Genomic DNA, 18,772 nt, shown 5'->3' with positions numbered 1-18,772 from the left:
TTACTTCCTGAGATTGTCTGTCTCAGGAACGCGCAATTTGCCTGCTGTTTTATGTTTGTTACTCAAGGTCAGTTAAATGGATGTTTGTACCGTCAACAGGAAACAGAGCCAGCCTCATGAAACCTCTGGTTTGATGGTGTGTGTGTGTGTGTGTGATGCTAGTGAGCTGTTTTCTTCTTCCAGGGCCCCCAGAGTGATGTCCCCTCCTCTGATCCGTGTGTTCCAGGATGAGGACTATGACGAGGTCAGGGAGGTGTACTCCACAGGGTTTGGGGAGCATCTCAACGCTGTGTGCATCCAGACCCTCAGACAGACCTGGGTGCAGCTGGCCCTGCTTGTCTTCCTGTGGGGCGTCAGCTCCCTGTCCGGGTCCCTCTCCTTCGCTGGTGTCTCCACAGCCCTTCTGGTGCTGGCTGGGCGGGAGGGCGTGAGGTACCTCTTCAACCAAGGCATCAGGCTGGGGCTCCGAGAGGACCTCCTGGATGTGAGAGCCAGCTACATGCAGGAAGGAGCCGTCTCCTGTTTCTGGGTGGCCGAGAGCCAAGGGAGAGTGGTGGGAACGGTGGCCATCCTGCCAGCTCCCTCTCAGCCCGGAGCCTGGGAGCTGAAGAGGATATCAGTTCGGAGGGAGGTCAGGGGTCGCGGGATCGCCATGGCGCTGTGTGGGACGGCTCTGGCGTTCGCTGCGGCCCGTGGGGTGAAGGATATAGTGCTGTACACCTCCATGCTGCAGACAGACGCCCACAAGCTGTACCACCGCATGGGCTTCCACAAGATTGAAGAGTTTTTGTGGCCCTCCCTACCGGCCAGACTCATAAACTTCATGGTGTATAAATACGGATACAGGGTGCATGCTGGCCAGGAAGCTCATTCTGAGAATTAACATTACACCAAGAGTCAATAAATAATGCCATTTGCTTTATGACAAGCAGTTTTATATTTGTTCTCTTTTTTTTATTTTGTATTGTCATTTAACAGTATTATTTCCAATATTTTGTTGTACTATTCTGAATTAAAATGATTCTGTATTAAATGTTCTTGGATTGACGGTGCTGTTTATGTAGCCTAGGATCAGGCATGTGCACGGGCACCTCAGGATGTGACTGGACATTAGGAACTGGGGCATGAGAACTGTCAAATGCGAGCGTGTAAACATACAACACACAAACAGTAGTTAAGTGAGGTAAGTCATTCGTTTTTTTAAATATAAATGATCTATACGCGTTCACGTGTCCATGCTGGCTGAGTTTCTGTAGCAAAACAGTGCACCCGAAACGGTTGGTAGAAACACGAGAAAGCTTGCTGGCCACGCCGCTCGATCAGCTGTGATCTACAACAGGGAGTGCCCCGTGCACAGACCCGGCACGGCTATCTAGTTTTGAAATGATCGAATATATCTTGTAAAAGATGTTCGTTGATGTATGCCCGGACGTAATTATTAAAATGGTGACATTGGCGACATTAATGTTTCTTAAGCATGGCTTGTGAAGAACCACACCCTTGTGAATACAATTCCAAGATATTAGGCCTACTGATATATTTTTTATGAATGGGAATGGATGATCAATGTTCGACTCTTTGTATTCAAAGAAAGGAAATTAAATTCAGACAAGTTGTACTATTGTTTTGAAATGTATTTTCGTGTTATAGCTTACTGGACGCATACATATTTTCAAATGAGGTAGTATTTTACGTCACTAGATGGCACTACATTGTAAATAGGCTATGTCAGTCGAAAAAAAAGAGGTTATGTCCGTTGTGTTCTACAACCACGTGGCAAAAGGGACAGTTCAGCTAGAATAGATACCATTTATAAATATTATTCTGCAATGAGTAGCCTAGTGTATAATATTACAATGCAACAAAAAAAACATTGCAATATATACTTTTACATTATTAACCCTTTGATACACAAGTTTACCCCTTCTGATGCGCAACATGGTTCCAAAATTACCCGCATTCATTTCGTATGACATTTCATGGATGGCTGAGTGTTTCTTAGCCTAGGCTATGTATTCACTATGGAATTTGATAGAAACTTTTGATATTTGCAATTTGGAACATATTTACTGTGGATAACTATTCACATGCCACACATTTCACAACTCAACACGGCTGCTTTTAGGCTGGGAGATGTTCATCAGTGATTCAGTATACAGCCACCATGGGGCTAAAGAGATTTGAGGATATCCTCAGCTTCATAAGGTTTGATGATAAGAGCTCCTCTTGTGGCTCGGTGGTAGTTGCATTTTGTTTTTACCCCACATCCTTCCATCACCTCTGTAATATACTTTTGGAGCTGTGACTTGGCCTTCATGCGCCTCTTATGTGGCATGACAAGGTCCTTGCCTAGCTCCTTGATGAACTGCCGCTTGGTCACACCACCCATGTAATCAGGGTGTTGGTGTAGAAGTTAGTGTAGGATTGAGGGTGGCAACATCCAGCACATTGTGCCAGACACCTCTGTGTTCTCCACTTACATGAGTAGGTGCGAACTATCTGAAACATTGTGTCCACTCCTGCTTTTCTTTTGTTACAGTACTGGATCACAACGTTGTTGTCATCCACTGCTTTGTCATCATGCATGGTGCTCAGAAGGACAACAGCCTTTCCCTTCTTCTGCACATAGCTCACCATGGTCATGTTGCCATTGAATCCAAATTGAATGGCATCGTGACCATGGAAAAATTCGGAACTTGGCATCTCCCTTGATTTGGATGCCTTCGTGACTTGTATGTTCGGCTTGTTCTGGCAAAGAGTCCCCACAATGTTCAGGTTCTTCTCAAGAAGCTTCTCAGTCAGAGGAACACTGGATGTGTAGAACTCTCAGTCTACCACATAGGGGACCCTCACATCGCACATCCAGAATATTTCTATTCCACATTTGCAGGCTTGCTGGGCATGTATGGCACACACTGCTCATCTCTGGTGACAAAGTTACTGAGAATGAACCGTCTTCTGCAATTAGCCAGGAAACAGTCATACACATACCTGAATGCTGCTATGTGATCTGTTTCTTGTCACAAAGCCGTGTTCCTCTTGTCATCAAAAGTATGAAGCTGGTGATATCATCGTATCTCTTTAGACCCATGGTGGCTTCATACATTGGATTTTGCAATTGGATCCAAAACTGCTTGTCGATGCTTCTCCAATCTTTCCCTTTTGCTGCTGCAGCTCTTCATCTCTAAGTTGTTGCATTTCAGAACCTCCTCATTGATGTCACTGATGAACATCTCCCAGCATAAAAGCAGCTGTGTTAAGTTGTGAAATGTGAGGCAAGTGAATAGTTGTCTACAGTAAATATGTTCCAAATGGCAAGAATTAACAAATATAAAAAAATCATATCAAACTCCATAGGAATACATATGGGTCATGTTTGACCCATGTCTGTAAACTGAAGGTAACACAAAAACAATGGTTGTTTATAAAGTAAGAAAAGAAAAACAAGATATTTAATAAATACTTGGAATATGAAATTATGAAATTAATTGATTTTGAAAGGTATGGCAAAGAAACATAGGAAATGAATTTGAAGAAATGAAGAATGAAGAAAATATGAAAATAAGGATTTGTGATGACTAAAAACAAGTTAATTGAGGAATACTGAATGATAAAATTAATTGTTTGGGAAGATATAGAAAATGTAAACTCTGTCAGGTCACTTTGGACCCATGTTGTGTCTCAAAGGGTTAATTCATACTACAGCCTGAAGTAAAACACTATAGGGTATTTTAGGTTATATTCACGCATGCTAAGCAACATACCGTAAACGAAGCATCATGGCTCTAGTATTAGTCTTTATGACTGAAACGCTAGCTCTCAGCTGCTGCTTTATTGACGATGACTACCTTTTTAAGTTCCCTTTATAGACCTTTAACCAGTTCATATCAGGATTTATGGTGTTGTATGTCCGGGGTAAAAAGAAACTTCTCCTGCAAACGCTGACGGGGGTGCAGCCAGGGGTGCAAACACTCGCTGTGCGCGTCGTGGTCATCGTAGCAGATCATCATCACACAGATCTCTATCCCCACCATCTATCAGTACACTTTATATCTACTCCCTATATCTAACCTCTATCTCCACCTCCTATCTCTGCCTCTATCTCTACTCTCTATATCTGCCCTATATTTCCACCTCCTATCTCTGCCCTCTATCCCTACCCTCTATATATACCCTCTATTTCTATCCTATATCTCTACCCTCTATCTCGGTCGTCTATCTCTACCCTATATCTCTACCTCCTATCTCTACTCTCTTGCCTGGGATAGAAGAGTCTCTCTCTCCTCTGCCATCAGCACAACCCCTCTCCCCACCAACACCCCCAGAGGCACTGCAGGTATTTCCTAATGAGTAAATCTCGGGCTGTGACTGAAAACTATTCCAAGCACCCAGCCTGAACCAGCCCTGTCCTGTCTAGCATACACCTGCTTTAATTTTCATTTGATTCAAACTGTAAGCAGCCATTGCACTGCTCATTTATATTGAATCCTTAGTGAATTATGATGAATCGTTTTTATGCATCGGCACGGAGCCGGTCCAGAAGGCTTGTTTGTGTTTGTATTCACCTATTACAGTTGCTCATCCCCCGCCTCAATGCAGACCCCTATATGAGCTCCCTCTCTGCATCGGCCCTCTTTAGGCCTCAAAACAGATGAAAGGAAATACGTGGAGAAAGAAAACAATCCCAGTAGTTACAGTTAGCTGATAGTGAACGTGAATCCCCTTTCCCTGTCGGAATCTGCCAACACATAATGCAATCTGCTTTGCTTACAGTGTGCTGTCTGTGCTGTATGTGACTGCAGCCCACAAGGCTTTTGTGTTCAGACACAATGAAATCAAATGAATTGAGCTGGGCAGGGCTGATTGTAGAAATACATTGACCATAGTCTGTGTGTTTGGCTACTCCCTCTTTTTCAGAGCCCCCAAACAGGTGACAGCTTTGTGAAGTGATATATCAGCAGTTTCAAACATTAGTTGAAACACAGTTGCTTGGTTTGGAATTACAAGCATGGCCAGTGGTTTGAAAACAGTCTTTAGACTTGAGTAGTGGATGAAATTAGTGTGATTCTTCTGTGTAGGTCTGTTTAGACGCATCTGCAAACACATTGGAATGGTCTGCCTCTGCTAGCACTTCAAGCCTTCTCATTCTAATATGGAGTTCACAGAACCATGTTGAGCGTCTGCTCATGTGAAAGCAACAGACTGCTAAATAAAACATTCAGGTTTATTACCACTACTCTACCAATCCTCTCTTATCATCCCTAACTCTACTTGGGACACGGAGGAGAGAGAGACACTGCCTCTGGTTAACTAGGTGGAAGATTGCATGAGAAAGCATCCTGAACGTGGCAGGCTCTAGGACCCAGTGCAGCAGTCTGGGCCTAGCAGCCCTCCCTCCCGCAGAAGGCCAGTGCAGACTGTAGCGCAGTGCCGCCTCGCAGCCCACCACCACTTGCCGCCGCGTCCTCTCTGCTCCTCCTGTCTCTTTCGGTTTGGACCGTTCATCCTTCTCCTCGCCTCTCCAGCCCCAGGGGGAGGGAGGAAGGCAGATCCCCAGGCCCTCCAGAAGCCCCAGGCCACCCAGGCTCAGGACCCGCGTCTGACCAGCTTCCACAGGGAGGGGAGGTACCCCAGCCTGGGGTCTGAGGAGCAAGGCAGGGATGCTGTGATTTGGGGGGAGAGCAGAGACCCTACAGTAGCATCACTGAACCCTGTCTTCCTGTGTGTCTGCACCCCAACCGCCACTCAGCACCTGCCTCACCTCAGCAGAGACAGCAGGCTGACTGTGGAGAACATCCAGACATGTCTCAGACTAGGAGGAACACGTACACCCGGGTGAGTGTGTGTTTACGTGTCTAACAGACGAGGGGGGTTCGAGGATCGTTTGGGAGGGGTAGCTGCTGTGGGAGACGGGCTCCCCCCGTCCCCGCCCCGCTTCCTGTCCTGGTGCTTGGCATCCTGGCGGATGTGCTGTGTGTTTTCCTGTCGCCCGTCTGTCAGGTGTTGATGTGTTTGCGCTTCAGATAAGGGGATTAGGATGCTCTGAATGACTTCCTAACCTCATCTCTAATCGCACCTCTCTCAGTGTTTCTGCTTCAGTGTCCGGGGCTGTGTCAGATCATGGTGTCTAGTGTCTGGAAGACATCAGCCCTTGTGTATTTGAAGGGGTGGTTGTAGGAGCAGGGGATATTTAGGGCTGTGTAATGGCTGGTCTATTGTTGTCCCTGGACACTCAGTCTGCCAGCATGACATCACTTCCTAGCCGTTACCCCTCTTTGTGGTCACACAGGAATGACATCATCAGTGCTTACCAATTCTTTGTAGTTACTTTAACTATGTACTTCTGATCCCTGGTTTTCTAAATCCCCTTTCTATCTGTAGTATTTGTATGTCAGTTTATTACCGTTTTGTATGATGGTATTAAAATTGGAATATTAATCCCTGAAGTGTTGCTGTGTCCGGTGGGCAGGGTGCTGGGATAGCGTCCCCTGTCTGCTGGTGTGACTGGGGTCCCCGCTCTTGTTAGTACGCCTCTGCTGCTGGTAGCCACCAGCAGGCAGGATGTAGCATGAGCCTGGCGTGTGTCTGTGTTGTTGTAAGAGTAGAGTGGTAGTGAATAATTCAGACTGCCTCCCTTGAACCCCTTCTCCCTCCTACAGCATGGTGCACTGGCCTAGGTATTATATAAGACACTATGAATGTTTGATCCTGCGGTTGTGGTCTAACAAAGCACTCAGGCCCACACAACTCTCCACTACAAGCCTGAGGCTTAGAATTGAGTGTGGAGGATGTGCAACTACTCAGACCTGTTTCATGTCACGGACCAATGGTCTGAATGTTCAGCAGAACTGCAGTTAATGTTGTGCAGGGCATCCGTGGGATATGGGGAGTAGCTATGGATGAAACAAACAAGTCTTGTTTTCCTGCAGCCTTGTTCCGCGACGGGATCAGACACTCCTAGACTCAGGAATCATGAGGGGGATTGAACATGCTCAAATTGATCCCTTTCTGGGTTTCTTCTAAGCTCTTTGCGCTCAGAGGTTGTGTTGGAGGAGAGAAGTCACTAACACTGTGTCAGGTGTTTCCAGGGTTGTGCTTGCGCTCTGTGTCTGGGTTTGTCACATTGAACCAGCACAACGGAATGTGTTTTGGCACATTCAACATCAAATAATTTTTGCTGCTTTTATTATCTTGAGGAAGGAGGAATTGGAACTATAACAACATATCTTCAATGTCAACAATGGAGAGCCAATGCTGTAGTTCCAGCCCTTCTGTCTCTACTGTGTCTTTAACCCTCGTGCTGCCTTCGGGTCACATGACCCAAAGGTTCATAACGAACCATCGTTGTGTTTACCCAATTTTACCCAATACAAAAACAAATAAAAATAATTTTCTTCTAACCATTCCAATGTGGGGGGTCTGAGACAGCCCGACAGTTAAAAGAAAATGCTTCACTTTGTTTTTGTATGAGGTAAATTTGTCACAATACGACGGTGGGTCACAATGACTGATGGGTCAGAATGACCCGAAGATAACACAAGGGATATAGATATATAGATAAAGATATATAGACAGAGGAACCAATTACAGTACACCAAGGTACGCTTGTTTTGGTGCACCTGAAATTGAGCGTTCCTGGTTGCTCCTATTGACCAATCCAAAAAGAAGTCAAAACATGGGGTGATACGGTGTAGTCCAGCTGTTGCCTGCTTCAGTTTAACTTTGGCCTTTTTTTCTTCAGATTATTGGTGGTTCAATCTCACTGTAAGTAACGTAGGCGAGGAATGTTGACTAGTTTAACTACCTAAGAGGTAGTGGTGTCTCTGAGATTAAGCGTTCTCAAAGCCCTGGTCTTAAAATTCCCCAGTTGATATTAGGGAGACTGTAATGACAGTCACACTGCAGCATGTGAGAGTGCCCAGACAAAGAGCCTGTATATCCCCATTTTACTGAACAGCCATGTAAAGCGACTGCTCTCTTTACAGACAGGTCAGGAGCCTGGACAATATTTAGATTCGGTTTCAGTCATCTGCAGTATTGTTTTTCGCTGTCTCAGATTATCTGGATATTAAAGATTGAGTTTCAAGAAGGAAGTCTCCCTGATCTTCTGTCCCTCCACCTCTCCTCTCCTCCTTGGAACTCTGTCGTAGACAGACCTCTAGTCATCTAGACCACCAGACGGCCTTCCATCTAGACCACCAGACAGCCTTCCAGACCACCAGACAGCCCCCCTGGCAGGCATCTAGACAGGCCTGTTGCCCCCATACAACTCATACCCCTTATAAGAGTTAGGACACAAATTTCAAACTGAGGGATTTTGTGCTGTTAGTGTTACTCATCCACCATCATCCTTGGGACCTGCCCCCCCTCCCCCTCCCTCCCAGACCTGAACTGAAGAAGACTGGGCTGGGGAGGGTCCTGGTCCTCCCTACAAGAAAGGAAAGCCCACATAAGGGACTAAAACGAGAATGTTGGATGCAAATCCTGTGCTGTTAGAGTCCAGGGTGTTGGTACACCTAGGGTGCTGGGATAACCAGGGATCTGGGATAACCAGGGAGCTGGGATAACCAGGGATCTGGGATAACCAGGGAGCTGGGATAACCAGGGATCTGGGATAACCAGGGAGTTGGGATAACCAGGGAGCTGGGATAACCAGGGAGCTGGGATAACCAGGGAGCTGGGATAACCACATCCTCTCAGGTTGAATCCAACATTCGTCCCTTTTGCTGAGTCATGTTCCGCAGTTTTTCATAGCACAGCTCTGCTAATTGTGTTACCAGCATTATTAGATCACCACATTATCACAGTCCTTCTCATGGTATCTGCTGTTCCTGTTTCTCCCCTCGTCTCCGCCCACCTCCACCCCAGACGTGTGTCCAATACTGGGATTGTTCCCCCTCCTCAACCGCCCCAGACAGACATGTCTATTGCTGTTTCTTCTTCCTGCTCCTTGCCCCCACCCCCAGACTTACACCTCATGCTGTTCCATTCCCCCCCCCCCCCCCCAGACCACCAGCAGTGGCAGCAGTAGGATGAGTTCTGACGGGGGCGGCCGGCCGGCCAAGGTGGGCTCCCTGGTGGAGGTGATCGGGAAGGGCCAGCGGGGCACGGTGGCCTTCATCGGCGCCACGCTATTCGCCTCGGGCAAGTGGGTGGGCGTGATCCTGGACGAGGCCAAGGGCAAGAACGACGGCACGGTGCAGGGCAAGCGCTACTTCACCTGCGAGGAGAACCACGGCATCTTCGTGCGGCAGAGTCAGGTGAGACGCTCTCACCCTGTCTCTCTCTCTCTTTCTGTCTGTCTCTCTCCTTCTTGCACTCATTCTAAGTCTATACATCTTTCTCTCTCTTCCGCGTTTAGTCAAATCTGTAGATCAGCATAAATCTAATATAAATATTGATTAGATACTGTACCTTTGCTTGGCTGGTTCCTGTACTGTAACAGGGTAAACACTCCGGACGCTTTGGGATGAAATGGTTGCTGTGGATACACACATGATATATTTCTCACAAAGATGAATATTCTAATGTCTCTCTCTGCTTTCTATCGCCCCTCTGCCTCCTCCCTTTCTCTTTTTCCTTCTCTTTTCATCTCTCCCTCCTTCTCTTCTTCTCACCCTCTCCCTTCTTCTCTTTCTCTCCCCCTCTCTCTCCATTTATATCTCTGTCCCTCTCCAATTCTCTCCCTCCCTCCCTCCCTCCCTCCTCCCTCCCTCCCTCCCTCCCTCCCTCCCTCCCTCCCTCCCTCCCTCCCTCCCTCCTCCTCCCTCCCTCCCTCCCTCCCTCCCTCCCTCCCTCCCTCCCTCCCTCCCTCCCTCCCTCTCTCTCTCTCTCTCTCTCTCTCTCTCTCTCTCTCTCTCTCTCTCTCTCTCTCTCTCTCTCTCTCTCTCTCTCTCTCCCTCCCTCTCTCTCTCTCTCTCTCTCTCTTCTCTCTCTCTCTCCCCCTCCCTCCCTCCCTCCCTCCCTCAGATTCAACTGGTGGATGATGGTGCAGACACCACGTCTCCTGAGACACCTGAACCGGCTACCTCCAAGGTCCCCAAGCGAGGTGCGGAGGAGAAACTAGAGGGAAGCCAGGAGGAGGGGAGGGAGGGGAGGAGGGAAGATGGAAGAAAGGGAGTATGGGGGGTGGTAGCGGGAGGGAGGCAGAGGATGGAGGGAGGAGGGAGTTTTGAGGGATGGACAGAGGGGAGGATGTATGGGAGATGAGGGGAGGATGGAAGGGAGGGAGGGAGGAGGGGAGGGAGGATGAGCGGGTAGAGGGAAGGATGGAGATGAGGATGGAAGGTAGGGTAGGGAAGTGGGGAGTGAGGGAGGAGTAGAGGGAGGGGTGGAGGGACTGAGAGAGGATGGAGGTAACTGTTATCCTGTAGATTTCATCAGCTTTATCTGTCATGGTCCTCTGCACATGCTTTCATATCCAGTATCTAGTTACCCAGGGCTGGTACAATGAGTCGACCAGCTTGTGGTCTCTGCGCCCCTCTGCACCCCTAGACTCAGAACATATGTGATATTCTACTGACCTCAGTCTGACTCATTCATACATACACCAAAAGGCAATCTCTCTCTCTCTCTCTCTCTCTCTCTCTCTCTCTCTCTCTCTCTCTCCTCTCTCTCTCTCTCTCTCTCTCTCTCTCTCTCTCTCTCTCTCTCTCTCTCTCTCTCTCTCTCTCTCTCTTCTCTCTCTCTCTCTCTTCTCTCCTCTCTCTCTCTCTCTCCTCGTCTCTCTTCTTCTGTCTTTTCTGTCTTTTTTTTTTTTTTTTTCTCTATATCTCTTTTTTTCTTTTTCATCTCTGTCAGAACAAAGATTGTGTCCTAGGCAGTGGCGGAGTGGTGCCAAAGGGGTGTTGCTATGGTTACAGCTCACTGCAGCAGTGATTTGGGGGGGGGGGGGGAGGGCTCTGTATTTTGAGCTTACAGTGGAACAGAGGGAGAGAGGAGGACAAGTGAGAGAGACGGGGAAAGAGGAGGAAGGAGAGGAAGAGAGGAGGGGACAAGGACAAGGAGAGGATAGGAGGAGGAAGAGAACAGGAGGGGGAGGAGGGAAAGGAGGAAAGGAGCAGGAGGGGGAGAGGGATGAGGTGGGAAGAAAGGACATGACAGGACAGGAGGGAGAGGAGAGGAGGAGGGGGATGAAGGGAGAGTGTGTGTGTTATTCAGGGTAAGGTCTCTCCCTTGGGGGGTGGGTGTTATTTATTGAGGGATCTGAGAGCATGCGCAAGCTCCTATAGGCCGTCCAGGTACAGAGGATCACATGGCTCCCCTACCTGGGAGACAGCTGTATTTCCTGTTTACATTGTCGGGTTCAAACCAGGATGTGTCCAGACCTTCACTCTCTGTAGGGATATTGTAGATAATAAACAAAAGTTTTGTTTGTTTTCTCTTTCTCCTCAGATATCCTGGACACGCCCAAGTCCAATAAACTGGTGAGTGATAGGACCTGAGCCAAGAGCTCTCCACCAATCAGGGGGCAGCAAACCTAGATAGGGATCCCTATCTGGAGGGAGCACACACCTGAACACACACATACCTGAGCACACGCACACACACACACCTGAGCACATTCACACCTTATTATACAGACACATACCAGCACACACACCAGATATCACACATCCAGTTGGCTGACCTGAATGTTAAAACTAACTGTGTCTTCTTGTGTGAAAGTTTTCCTGAAAGTGGATTTGTTTTTATAGAAACAGCGGTGTTGTGTGTGACAGGCTGTCATATGTTAGATGTGTGTTTGTAATCCCTAAAGCGTCTTACATGAGTGTATTGCTTCTGAATGCTTCAATGCTCCAGAATGTTAAATACAGCGATGGTATTGTGGGCTGGTTCAGCTCCCCTGTTTAACTCCCTCTTCCCAGAGTCATGGACCCTGATCTGCCTCTCACCATCCTAGCCCCCTTCTCTTACATCCACCTCTGCTGTTCCTTGTTACCCTTCATTCCTCCAAGTCTCCACAGTCTGTTTGACTGCGTAGCAGCCTGGACCACAACCAGGATCTGTTTGTTAATTTCCTGTCCAGCAGAGGGCACCCTTTGTTCACCAGTTTATTTCCTTAATGCCTGAAAGTCTCAATTAGTGTCTCAGATATGCTTCAACTGTGATCCTTGGCAGGAAGCAAAACATTCACAGTTCAGGGTGAGGGGGGAGGATGGAAGAGAGAGAGGAAGGGAGAAGATAGAGAGATGAAATGTGAGCAGAGAAGAAGACCGGAGAGGTGAGGACAGGACAGGAGAGGTGAGGAGAGGTGATATGATGGAGAGGTGATATGATGGAGAGGTGATATGATGGAGAGGTGATATGATGGAGAAGAGATATGATGGAGAGGTGATATGATGGAGAGGAGATATGATGGAGAGGTGATATGATGGAGAGGAGATATGGTGTCAACGTGTCTCCGTGCACACACCTGACTGCTTCTGTTCCTCTCCTCCTCGTCCTCCTCTATCTTCTCTATCCTCATCTCCCTTCTCTATCCTCCTCCTCTCCATTCTCCATGCGCCCTCTCCTCTCACTTCCCCAATCCTCCCTCTCCTCACCCTTTTCCATCCTCCTTTCCACATCCCCCTTCTTCCTTTCACCGTTCTACGCTCACATCCTCTACTCTGTCCTCCTCTCCTTCTCCTCTAATATCCTCTCCCCTGAGGGGCCTGGATGATCAGCCTGTCAGCTCTTGTCAGAATCACAAGCCAGGCTCAACAATAGTTCACAAATCTAAAAAGGTCGATACACAAATAAACCAGACAAAGTCAGTGTTTGTAGGCATACAGAATTCCTCTGTATACATTTTTGTATATGTGTGTGTGTTTGTTTGCAATGTGTCTTTATTTTATTAACTTGAATAGATCAAGAGCACAAAGAGCACTAACTCAATCTTCTCAACACCTTCAGCATGTAGACTGTAACCTCGACCTTTAACCCTGACACCTTTGCACCCCCTCCTTCCCTGTGATCACGCAGCGAGGAGTGAAGCCCAAAAAGGTGGCACATGCCTCCAGAACCTCGGTAACAGTTGTCATGTTATAAATGTGGTAACCGTGGCTCTGATTGGCCTAGCTGCATGGCAACAGCACCTCATGACAACCCAACTGCACCCCAAGTTCCTCATCAAAACCATGGCTGTGTGTTTATTGAATGTTTATTGTTTGTGTATGTGACTGTGTGTTTGTTAATGTAAGATGCAACCAGGGGAGCTCAGTGCCATGTCTCTCCTGTCTGGTCGTTAGCTCGGCTTTCTGGTCTCTAGCTCGCCTGACGGGTTGCTAGCTCTCATGCTAGCTAGCTCTCCTATCTGTTTGCTAGCTTGCCTGTCTGGTCGCTAGCTCCAATGCTAGCTAGCTCTCCTATCTGGTTGCTAGCTCGCCTGTCTGGTTGCTAACTCTCCTGTATGGTTGTTATCTCTGTTATCTGTTTGTGAGCATGCTCGTCTGGATGCTAGCTCTCTTGTCTGGTCACTAGGTCCTATGCTAGCCAGCTCTCCTGTCTGTCTGGTTGTTAGCTCTCCTATCTGGTTGCTAGCTCTCTGGTTGCTAGCTCTTCTGTCTGATCTTTAGATCCTATGCTAGCTAGCTCTTCTGTCTGGTCGCTGGTCTGTGTTTTCCATAGACTGTGTTTGTGCTGCTCAGGAGTATTGATACCCTGGTCCAATGTGCTTCCCTCCTGGGCTGGGTCACATCAGAGCTTCTGGGAAACATCAGGTTCTGGGTGTTGGACCTAGTCCTGCTGGGGATTCAGACAGTCTGTCTGCACAGTATGGATTACCTGCCAGGTCAGCTACACTCAGCAACAGTGACCGTCTCTCCCCTCCCACCCCCACACACACAGTGACCATCTCTACCCCCTGACTCCCCACACACACACACACACCATTTCTGGTGATGTAGAAATGGTGGAGCTGTACAGTGCCTCCAGGCAGAGGTTGTATACATCATATACTGAGCCCTCAGGTTGGAGCACTTATAGTGAGTGAGAGGGAAGACACAGAGAGGAGAGGCAGAGGAGAGTGGAGGGAGAGAGTAGGAAGGGAGCTCTCCCTTTCAGGAAAGCATAAAAGAGCAAGTTAGAGATGGATAGAGAAGGGTAAAGATGGGGAGAAAGAGAGGGAGAAAGGGAGAGAGAGGGAAAGAGATCTTCCTTAATTTTTGAAAGAGGACACTTGTTTCCAGTGAGGCCTGTTAATGGATATGCACACGTCTAGTTTTCCCCCCACTTTTGCTTCTGCAATGGGTTGCTCTAAAGCATCATTGTGTATCCAGTGCACCAGGTCCAAGAGAATAGACTGTTTCTGATTTACATGCTTTTGGAGTTGGAAGAGCTGGTCCTTTATCTCTTGTCCTTACTATTACCATAATAGCTGATTTAATTCAGTGTAGTGAGGAGTGTATGTAGTATCTAGTCAAGTATTCGCGGTGTAAAGCACAGTTAAGTAGAATATCCTAATTGAGTTAATCCACTTTGGTACCCGTTCAGCAGGTCTGTGGGCACCGCAGGGGGCAGATTAAGCAGACCTGGTGAAGAGACACTGCTGCTTATTCAAGAGCATGTGATCCTCTGGGCAGGGTAGGGTCGGGTATGGTAGGGCTGGGCAGGGGAGGGGAGGATACAGCAGAGTAGGGCAGAGAAAAGTAGGATATGGCAAGGCAGGGTTGGGCGGGGTCCAGTGTAGAGCTCGTACCAAGGTGGGATAAGACTGGGCTTCTTCTGTCTATCTGTTTGCCTGTCAATATTTCTGTATATCTATATCTATCTACTGTCTCTACGCGGCCTCCTCTGTCCTGGGTGACCATATGCAGCAGACACACTCACCCTCCCTGATCCTATTGTTTTGTAAAGCTCATTTAAATTGGCCCATAGAGGGCCATTGAGTGGGGTTGCTAGGATACAGGGGGAGTCTTGCATCAGTGCTACCCCCCCCCCCTCCTCCTCAGCTCCTCCTCCCTCTATCCATCCCCTCTCTCCCTCTCTACCCTCTCCCTCATGACACGCCCCTCACACACACACACACACACACACACACACAGACACACATACACACATTCTCACAGACACTTTGGTGCTCTTTTTTCCACCTCCCTCCTCTCTCTCCATGTATCCATTGTGTGTGTGTGTGTGTGTGTGTGTTGGGGGGAGCAGAGCAGTGATGTAATGCTGAAGCAGGCCATTGGTTGGCCGACCACAGTGAGCAGAGGAGGGAGTGAGAGACGGAGGGAGGGAGCGATAGAGGAGAGGAGCGTCTCTGGGAGAACAGGGGCTTGTCAGACTGGCTTGCAGCGAGATGTCAGAGTCTTAGTCAGCGTGAGAGGGGGGTCTGAGGGATCAGCTCTGGCAACCCTGCCGACTGCTCTGCTTTACTGAAGAGGCTGCAGGCAGCAGAGGAAGGAGCTGGGGGAGCCTGGGAAGAAACGATCTGCGGCCATTTGCACTGCGGCTTCCCTGCCTGAGCCCAGCGTCGAGGCTTCGGCTGTCTGTCTGCTGTCTGTCAGGCTGGCTGTCTCTCTGTCTGCCGCCTGCCTGTCTGTCTGTCTGTCTGTGTGAAGCCGGGACTGCTATTCCTCCTACCTTTGTGGATCTGTAGAACTGAGTCCTCCTGCCTGTTTCATCCCTTTGTGTGTGTGTGACTGTGTTTGTGACCGTGTGTGTGTGTGACCGTGTGTGTGTGTCTTCTTCTCTTGCAAATATGATGAGACAGACTCCCGCCCCACGGAAGGTACTGATCACCGTCTGTTTCTTCCTGTGATTATTTCTGTTATGCAGACTGAGGTTTCATTCACGCTTTGTTACGTTCGAGGGTCGCCTTTCTGTTCATTATGTAAAGATGTGTTTGACGTTGGGTCGGCCAGCCTTATTCTAGTTCCTATCATTTCTGTGTGTTTTGAGTTCATATCTGATCTGTTTATTTAGGCATGGTCATGCCTTGTCATCTTGCTGTCTGTGGGGATATTGCTGTGTACCTCAACTATGTTGGATCTTTAGCTGACACATGCTGCTGTAAGAGCAGTCCAAAGTACCATGTAGATCTTTACGTGTTATCTTATGTGTGAGGTTTACAGTGAATGTCAGCCATTTTCAGTTGTTCTCGAGATTTTGGTATTCTGTGCATCTTGCTGGGTTGTATTGCTGTGTCCAAATCTAATGTTGTTTGTATGGAAAGGGAGAGTTAGGTATGGGTCTTATCACACAGAGGTTGCGGTGCCTAGGGCATAGTATATATCACTGCCCTGGACTTAACCTAGGCTGAGTGGAGGTCAGATCATCCAGTCCATAGCAAACTATGTTGACCCTGTTCTCCATTCATCTTGATGAGGAAAGGATGGGTATATATCAGTGGTTGAGCATTTGACTGCAGATTGAGAAATCACAGGTTCAAATCCCCCTCTATAGGACACTTTGGATAAAAGCTAAATGAATACATTATTATTGTAATCCTCTCAGGTAGACAGACGTAAGGTTGGTTTGAACCGTGACCTCTCTACCGGGCTGGGTTCACCCAGGTCTGCAGGCAGCTTGGGCACAGTAGATGTTTCTGCTTAAGAAGCTGTCAGGTCTGGTTTGGTGCAGGTGTTGGGTGAAGCTAATTTCTGCTGATGGGTCCAGCCCTAATCCAATAAGGAAGGCTAGGGTATATGGAAGATCCAAGGAAGCACTTGCCACAGGGAAAAGAGTAAATAGTTAGACCACAGGAGAGATAGTTAGACCACTGGTGAGAGAGAAGGAGAGATAGTTAGACCACAAGTAAGAGAGAAGGAGACATAGCTGGACCCCAGGTAAGAGAGAAGGAGACATAGTTAGACCCCAGGTAAGAGAGAAGGTGACATAGTTAGACCACAGGTAGAGAAGGAGAGATGGGGAATAGTAGAAAGAGAAGGGGAGACCACAGTATAGTATAACAGCATGTTCTTTTGACCGTGCCATAGAGAAGGAGTTAAGACACAGATTATAGATCTCAGCCAGCCAGTCAGCAAGTCAGTCAGCCAGTTTGATAGGCGCAGGGTAGTGAAGCAGAGCTCTGATTGGCCCAGGGTGGTAGAGGAGGGCTCTGATAGGCCCAGGGTTAGCCTAACCCAGGGTGATGTCCCTCAGACAAAGCAGCCTTCTAGTCCCCTGGTGGCACCACCAGTCACGCTGTCCCAACCCAGTGAACCTGTCATGTGGCCAGATAGAACCAGGCAGACATGAACCAGGCTGGGACTAGCTCTTCATGAGCTGGAACAAGAAAGGGGTGGAGTAGAGGAGAGGAGGAGGTTGGAGCGGAGGAGAGGAGGGGGGTGGAGGACAGGAAGCAGGCAGAGAGCCAGAGAGAGAGAGTAGGATTGGGTGTAATGTGATCTGGTATTAGTCCTGGTCAGAGAGTGTTTCTGGTGGGAAAAGTGCATAGCTCAGGGCTCAGATAACCTCATGTCTACAGTTTTCTACAGCATGGTGTCATTCAGTACAGCTCTGTGTATGAGCTCACTTTGGTTTCACTAACCCTGCCTGTTTGTGTCTCTGCTTTTCTCCTTTTATCCCTGACCACACCCTCATCCTGCCCTCTTCCTACCTTTCATCCACCACCTTCATCCTACCCCCTCATCTTACATCCTGATCCTACCCCCTCATCCTGCCCTCTTTCTACCTTTCATCCACCACCTTCATCCTACCCCTCATCCTACACCCTCATCCTTCACCCTCATCCTGCCCTCCCCTTGCACTCCTCCATCCTGTCTCTCTCTGCATGCTCCCTCGGTCCTCCTCCTCCTCACCTCTGCAGACCACGGCCAGACGGCCCAAGGTGAGCCCAGTTCTGTCCACTCTTCTGTCCAGTCTTACGTAACCAAACCATCCCTGGACAACATGAACTCCGCCCCTCATGTTTTGGTTGTTTTCAGGAAGTGTTCTAAAGAGAAACCGTCCAAGCAGTCGTTTTCCAATGTCACGTTTGTTTGGTGTGCATCCTCCAACATTCTTCCTGTCAACGTCTAATACAGCCTGATATATCACAGTTACTGTATATCATAGTTTCTGGTCTCTCCTGTCTGTCTCTCCTGTCTCTAGTATCCCCTGTCTGTACCTCCTCTAACCACCTCTCTCTCCCTCCAGCCCACCCGGCCCACGGGGACCTCCAAGCCGGGAGCCTCAGGCTCGGCTTCGGCCGGGGAGATGAGCAGCAGTGAGCCCAGCACCCCGGCCCAGACCCCCCTGGCTGCCCCGGTCATCCCCACTCCGGGAGGGCTGCTCTCCCCCGGGGCCCCCCCGCCTCCACTGCCCAGCAAGGTCAGCCGGCTGCACTAGTCAGCATACACACACACACACTAGTACAGCACACACATATACACACACACACACACACACACACACACACACACACACACACACACACACTGGTACAGTATACACACACACACTAGCACTCAGTATGTACTTATATAGCAGGACGTACACATTACTACTCTATAGCTACAAACCACCACCTAGATTTAATGTGGTAATGCATAGTTTTGTGTACAATTTAAGCAATCTCCTGGGGCAGGTCTGTGTGATGACAGGGGAAGAAGGGTGTAGGTTTGCAATGTGTTAACAAGCAGGAGACTTTTGTCACCTCTGCATTTGCTCATGCTAATTGGGATTCCAGAAGATTCTGTCATGATCACTGTCTCACCCGTTTGTTCCCAGGGCAACGTCTCTATGGCAACACAGGTGCAGTGGTGTGACGTTGCTCAAGTGTTGCTTCTTAACACTTTCATCACTTAAACACGGGCTGGAGTGCTGCTTGGAGTGTTTGATTGGTTGG

At 48.5% G+C, this 18,772-nt stretch overlaps 2 protein-coding genes across 5 annotated transcripts in view; both read left to right on the top strand.

Moving 5' to 3' along the window:
• Positions 1-76: 76 nt before the first annotated feature.
• LOC136949254 (probable N-acetyltransferase camello) lies at positions 77-1,020 on the top strand. The gene has a single exon (XM_067243496.1). The coding sequence runs from the start codon at positions 77-79 to the stop codon at positions 881-883; it is 807 nt and encodes a 268-aa protein (XP_067099597.1). The 3' UTR covers positions 884-1,020.
• An 83-nt stretch (positions 1,021-1,103) lies between these two features.
• dctn1b (dynactin 1b) overlaps positions 1,104-18,772 on the top strand; it is a 30,716-nt gene continuing 13,047 nt past the window's right edge. The window contains exons 1-8 of one of the 4 annotated variants that reach the window (XM_067242666.1): positions 1,104-1,183; positions 9,009-9,260; positions 9,970-10,048; positions 11,395-11,426; positions 12,967-13,011; positions 15,695-15,712; positions 17,753-17,773; positions 18,082-18,255. In XM_067242666.1, coding sequence (XP_067098767.1) covers positions 9,033-9,260; positions 9,970-10,048; positions 11,395-11,426; positions 12,967-13,011; positions 15,695-15,712; positions 17,753-17,773; positions 18,082-18,255 — 597 coding nt within the window. In that variant the 5' untranslated portion in view covers positions 1,104-1,183; positions 9,009-9,032. Of the gene's footprint in view, positions 1,184-5,568; positions 5,836-9,008; positions 9,261-9,969; positions 10,049-11,394; positions 11,427-12,966; positions 13,012-15,694; positions 15,713-17,752; positions 17,774-18,081; positions 18,256-18,772 lie in introns of those variants that run through there. The other 3 variants (XM_067242665.1, XM_067242667.1, XM_067242668.1) reach the window with 3 other exon arrangements.

Source organism: Osmerus mordax, chromosome 9 (assembly GCF_038355195.1).
Source record: "Osmerus mordax isolate fOsmMor3 chromosome 9, fOsmMor3.pri, whole genome shotgun sequence".
Taxonomy (NCBI): Eukaryota; Metazoa; Chordata; class Actinopteri; order Osmeriformes; family Osmeridae; genus Osmerus; species Osmerus mordax.
The sequence above is the reverse complement of the archived record's forward strand: the minus strand, read 5'-3'. Positions and strand labels throughout refer to the sequence as shown.